The sequence below is a fragment of the Onychostruthus taczanowskii genome, unplaced genomic scaffold (assembly GCF_017590055.1).
Source record: "Onychostruthus taczanowskii isolate IOZ18803 unplaced genomic scaffold, ASM1759005v1 scaffold26, whole genome shotgun sequence".
In the NCBI taxonomy this organism is placed as follows: Eukaryota; Metazoa; Chordata; class Aves; order Passeriformes; family Passeridae; genus Onychostruthus; species Onychostruthus taczanowskii.
In genome coordinates this window covers 5,905,128-5,911,294 of record NW_024499906.1, presented here as the reverse complement: position 1 = coordinate 5,911,294, position 6,167 = coordinate 5,905,128, and the positions used below count along the sequence as shown (strand labels likewise).

The following is a 6,167-nucleotide window of genomic DNA, read 5'->3' as shown; positions in this document are numbered from 1 at the left end:
AAAGGACTCACAAAACCTAATTCCTTCCAGAAACATCATTAGCATTCAGGAGAAGTAGTGTGCTCCCCTCAGGATCCTACATGTGTGCATGATATTCAAGCTCTGCCCAAACTAACTCAATTTTATTCACAAAGTAATAATTTCTCCACACAATAGAGAGATCTCAATCAGCTGCTTAATGAAGGCATCGTGCAGAAAGCAAGCCAGGGACTGGGACACACTCCCAAGCTTGTGCCACTTCACCACTTGATGAAGCATCTCCTCTGTCTGGAACTGCCAAGTTTCTCACTCAGAGAGCTCCAAACCAAATGTCTAAGTTTGAGTTAATTGTCCTCGGAGCAATTATAGATGCAACAGAGAGAAACAAGGGACTCCAGCTGGTGACACAGCCTACTTTTAGTCTAACAGGAGCGAGATTAATCACAGCCTGAACATGCCCATTCCTTCCTACAGGATAGAAAGGAGGCCCAGGGAGACTAGCTGAGATCTGGATATCCTGTTCTGGATGGACACCTGACATTATGACTCCTTCCAAAGAGCTGGTGGAAAGATGCACTCCCAAGTGTCTTTCTTGCCCACGAATAGGGACATGGCAGGAGTCAGTATTCTGACCACTGGCAAAAGAGCAGTTTATTTCTTCTAATGGAACACAAATAAGTTTGTTAAGATATGAACACATGGTCACATGGTCAGAGCTTTTTTCTTCTGCTGTCCTTCTCTGAACCTCTGCATTAGGGTCTTCATTGTCCTGTTTCTCCCTCTTACCAAACATTATGTTCAATGTTTGGTAAAATTAGACATGTTACCAAAGAAGGTGAGGGAGATGGCATAGAGAAAAGCAGCGTGTCTGAAGGCACAGAACATGAACATGTTCCCCAGCACAGTGCTGAGGTATTAATCTATTAATAGCTGTGACCCAGTCATTAAGCAGGAGCAACTTGCTGTCTGCACATCCACCTCTTAATGAACATTGTTCCTCTTCTTCTCACCTGATTTTTACAGATGCAGCCCTACCCACACCAGTGAGAGTCAGCCATTTGACTTCATGCATGAGAGATTTGCCTCAGCCTCCCAAAGCCTGAACAGCAGAAGAAAATACCAGATGTTTTAAGCCTCTGAAGTAAACAGTCATCACTTGCACTTGGCATGGTGTTGTCTGAGTGAAATGCAAGGTGAAAGATAGTTCATGCTTTAGGTAATTCCATGGCAAATCACTTTGAGACTTTTAAATTAGAGTGACAGCCTGTTTTTGGGGTCCTGTTGCAACAGATAAACCTCACTGTAACCTCTCATTTGTTTTACAGTAATGCTCCTACAATTGCTCTGCAGAAGGCTCCCTGCATCTGTCTTGTCAGATTGCTTAAAGGCTGCCATATTCTGCCTGAAAGATTGTGACAAAGTGCACTACATCTGGACTGTCCAAGACAGAGAAAATCTGTTTCCAGCCACTCTGGCCACACAATTGAGACTAGACCAGAATTTCAAACCTGAGCAGATCAAAAGGCTCTCATCTTCTGTGTCAGCAGATCACTGCAGGCTGGCCTGTCCATTATAATGTGAGTAGATGCCCTTATAAATACTGGCTTAAGCCATGGAACAACCATCAAAATGCTGCTTTTGGCAACCTACGCTCTTGCTGTGGGGCAGGTAAAAACCTGCTTTATCTGACTATCCAAGAAATCAGTAGGGACCTCACTGCTCTGTGCAGGAGAAATCCTGCTGCCTGCTCCATTCTCTCCTGTTGCCTCCATGATGTCTGGGAGGAGGGATCCTCCTTTATTAATCAAAGATTTTTTTTAGCAGAGACTGTGACTGTGTCCTTGGACTACAAGCTGGCACACTGTAATCAGAGTTGAGATCCTTAAGCAATAACTTTCTGAAAATCTAGGCCTTGTTATCAGAAACTTAAAAAAAAAAATGCTGAAAAACATGATTGCTGACACTACGCAAATTCATGACAGTCACCTACACCATATAACCAGAAGGTGCAATATATCTAAGTTGTGCAAGAAAATTTCAGATAGACAGGATGTTCCCCAGATATCTTCAGGCTCTATTGGGATTTTATTAGGTTTCCTGAAAAAAGGAGAGAAGCTTTCTGGGAAATGAACTAGCAGTTCTTAGCCCCAAGCTTCACATGTCTCCAAGCTGATGCTCAGTTGCCAGCTTCTGTCCTGCTTCTTCATACGTTGGGGAAGTGATGGCAATGATCTCCTTTTCCAGCATATCCATTTGAGCTGTAATGTCTGACACAGTGTTTTTCACAGCATTCAGCTGCAGCTTCAGTTTATTGTAATCTTCTTGGAAGGATCTGTTCACGTCGTAGAGATGGTGACAGCACTGTTTCTGCCCAGGAGGATGGTTCATTTTCAGGAAGGTGTGGAGGAGCTCGCGTAAGTCCTGGAGAACCCGGAGGATTTCATGTTCTCCCAGCATACTTGGGCCAGACTCAGTCTTATTCTGAGTAGGAGTAGGGCTCTTCCTTTTACCTTCATGTTTCTGCTGGGGGACTGGGCCAGGGTTACCCTTTTCCACAGCTGTGATGGTGTCAGTGTTCTTCTGAAGATCTGAGCTGGCATCTTTGCTCTCTTCATGGACTGTGTTGGCTTTTTGGCCTTTCCAGGTAACAGGGAGTGCTTTATTCTTCTGCTGGAAATCCTCAAATATTTTATTATTTTCCTGGATTGCCTGGAGAGCTTTGTTGCCCAGTCTGAGCTGAAAGCCTGCGCTACTCTCTTGGAAGAGTGGAAATGGCTTATTTTTGCTCTTGAGGCTTCGCTGAACAGCATCAGTGTAAATCACCTGGACAGATTTGTTCTGTGACTGGAGATATTGTAGGGCCTTGTTTTCTTCCCAGAGCATCCTGTTTTTGATCCAGAGGACTTGGTTTTCCTGGCAGAGTGCTCTGTTCTCCTCCCAGATGCTCCACTCATTCTGTGCCTTCTTGCTAAAGAGTTTCTGGTGTGAAGAAAAGGGTGGCTGGCAGTAGATGTCATTCACCCATTTCCCATCAATAAAGACAAACATCTCACCCCTTGGCTTCACCCGAGAGGTGATGCAGTCTGGCTCAAGCTCTGTGTGCCCTGTGCTCTGCTTCCTCTGATCAAAGGCAGACATGGTCCTTCTTTAGCAAATGGAGGAGGACTGTGGGAATAGGCTTCTTCCAGGGCTTCTGCAAGAGGCCACTGACCACTGCCAAGGAGTAGGTGACACAGCGAGGCTGGAGAAGCTTGATTAGGACTGAAAGAAAAGGGAACACAAATGCATAGATTTACTGCCAAAATTCCAAACCAAATTTAACTACACCAATGACAGAATAAGTAAATAAATCAGTTCTCACGGTTAACCCCTTTGATGCTGAAAGGTAAGGAATCCACCAGATACCTACTAGATAGAAGCTGAGAAAATTGGCATTGGTACATAAAGCAGCTCTGTGGCAGCACTAAAATCTTTCTTATAAAACCCTGCAGTTCCCCTTTATCTCTCTACCTCATTTTTACAGACCTGTAAGGGAGTAAAATGCAAAAATATTTTCTGCCTTGTAATAGCCCACTCCCAAATGATTGATGCACAAACACATTAAAAATTATTATGAGGCTCAAACAAACTTTTAAAAATAGAGCATTTTTAAAGGTTTGTAGAAAATATCTGGCCTTGAGAGCAGGTTTTTCTTGCTAATCCTGAGTAGCCTGTGTTAACAGGATGCCACAAAAATGCAGTGGCAGTTTTGCTTTTTGACCTTAAAATCCACAGTATGCACAAACCAAAGCTTTGGGACATCAGAGCTTTGTTGCTCTTTGCGTGGTTTTTTGACAAGCTCCCATCACCACGGTCCAAAAACTGTCACAACCCATAGATAATTCTCCACCTTTCATTCTCATTTCTCCTGTCACTCTTACTCTTTATATCCTTTGATAGCTCTGTTATTTTTCTTGCTTTCTAGCCCTGCAATAGTGATTGCTTATCTTTTACCTACAGTCCATCTGCCTCTTTTTCACATCATCAGAAAACTCATCTCTAAAATCCATACTGCAGGTCCAAACCTCTAATGCTTCTCATTTCAGACGCAGAAACCTCAGACTTATCTGTTGAACACTCTCCCCTCCTTTCCTCTTCCCCAAATATTGCAGTTTAAACCACCTTCTAGCCATGAGAGGACTGGGGCAAATGAAGGATTTCAGTCTTTTACATAGAGAGAAAAAAAAAAAAAGACCAGACCATCAAAAATTATTGTTTTATGCCAAAGAAAATCTTGTTTTCTGCAGCTTTAACCAAAATTTAATTTATGTGATTTTCATGATGAAGTAATTTGATCTGAGCTTAAACTATTTTTTATAACCAAATTGTTGGAATTCTCAGGGTTTCTGCACAGAGTTTCTAACAGCACAAACCTGCTTTTTTTCTAGGTAAATAAATAAATAAATAAATAAGTTACTTGTCGAATTCCACTTGGGTGTATTCCTCTCCCCCTGCTGAGGTCTCCCATCTTCCCTGCTGTCCCTTGGAAAGCCCAGTTCTGCCTTTCTGTCTGTAAGGAGAGCTTTATCTTCATGAATCTTGCCCCCATATCTCTACCCCAAGCATTTAGCAGAGGGTGGCTGCCACACACGAGCCCCTCATAGCCTCCAGCTCTGCCAGCACAGTGTGTACCCCCTGTCCTATTGTTGTCCTCCCTTCCCAAACCTGTTGCTCTCCCCTTTCCCTGTCATCTGCACCAAACAGCACTGCATGTCCCGGCTTCTCCAAGTTACTTCTTAGAGCCAACATCCGTAGATGCATCCTGCACCCCCTTCCCAAACTTGTCCAACCACTCATAAAATTACTGCTTCATTTAAAATCCCAAATTCCTGCATTTAGGAGAGGGCTATTGCAATATAGGTCTGTTTGCATTAACATTTGATTTTATTGCAATCTGTTTACTGTCTGAATTTCAGGGCTGTCTTCCACATCATCTGCTTCATCTCATGTCACACTTGTGTTTTCATAACATCCTTCTTCTGCTAAAAAGGTATTTCCCAAAAACTCTGTTTTGGACATTTTTTTTCCACTTACACTAAATCCAGAGCCACGCATTGCTCCCTCTCTTACACCCTTTTGCCCTGCAGCCTTTCCAACACATCCCACTACACTGGGGTGCCCACTCCCATTTTTTCCCTCAAAAGCCCCAAAATGGGGGCCTGGTGGGGGGTGAAGGGGCAGAGGGCAAATCAGCCACAGAGGGAACAGACCCCTAATTATTCAGGGAAGATGCAGAACACACGCAACATCAGAAGCCCAGACACGCATGGCTATCATGGACAAGGGCAGAGGGCAAATCAGCCACAGAGGGAACAGACCCCTAATTATCCAGGGAAGATGCAGAACACATGCCTATCATGGACAAACAGCTACAGGTCTTAAAGTCACTTATGCAAAAAGATTGCACAATTTCAGGATAAACAGAAATGTATAATATATACGACTTGGAAGGATATTATCTCAGGGACATTTAACCTTGACAGTGGCTCTGTCAGCTCTTTTGCCCTGCCAGGGAGACATCAACCCTGCTTTAGGGAGATACTTCGAGATCTCAATGCCTCCCATATAATTCCCCCATCTCTGAATTATCCCAGGAAATGCTGGGCAGCTGGGTGGATGGGCAAGGCAGCCAGCTGCAGGGAAGCCACACCAAATCCAGACAGGCTGGGCAGTTTGGGAGCACAGCCTTACAGACCCAGCCCATGCTCACCTTCTCAGCGCGGCCAGCGGTGTTCCTTCCCTCTCCCCAGAGCCGAGCCGAGCTCTTGCTGCTGCCGGGGTGTCCAGAGGTGGCGGGGTGCACAGCTGGGGACAGGGCACTGGGGCTGATGTGAGCACTGGCAGGGACCTTGCCCCAGAAGCAGCCACCTGCCCCCAGGCCCTCCAGGGGCTGGGAGCTCCTGCACACCCTCCTTGCACAGCTCACTGCTGCGCTCCTTCCGCGCTGTCCTCGCAAGGCTGGCTTTGACTTTTCCCAGCGTTGCTCTTCTGGGCTAGTTCTCATGGAAATGATCTTTCTGCTAGCTCAGCTCCCATGCCCTTTCCTGAACCCAGACTTCCCGACCTCCCTTTGATGCTCGTAACTGAGAACAGTTTGGAAGGATTCTTTCTCCATCACACCCTCTTAAAACAAATTTTCCTTTTATTCT

General features: G+C 45.0%; 1 protein-coding gene across 1 annotated transcript; it reads right to left on the bottom strand.

The window, feature by feature from the left end:
* Positions 1–2,133: 2,133 nt before the first annotated feature.
* On the bottom strand, positions 2,134–5,754 carry CBY2 (chibby family member 2). Its single transcript, XM_041407380.1, has 2 exons — positions 5,729–5,754; positions 2,134–3,240 (listed from the first exon to the last, which is right to left on the bottom strand). Exon 2 carries the CDS (start codon positions 3,115–3,117, stop codon positions 2,134–2,136), a length of 984 nt encoding a protein of 327 aa, XP_041263314.1. The 5' UTR covers positions 3,118–3,240; positions 5,729–5,754.
* Positions 5,755–6,167: the final 413 nt, after the last annotated feature.

Coding starts and splice junctions, on each gene's coding strand:
- CBY2 (XM_041407380.1), bottom strand. CDS start 3,117: ATGTCTGCCTTTGATCAGAGGAAGCAGAGCACAGGGCACACAGAGCTT.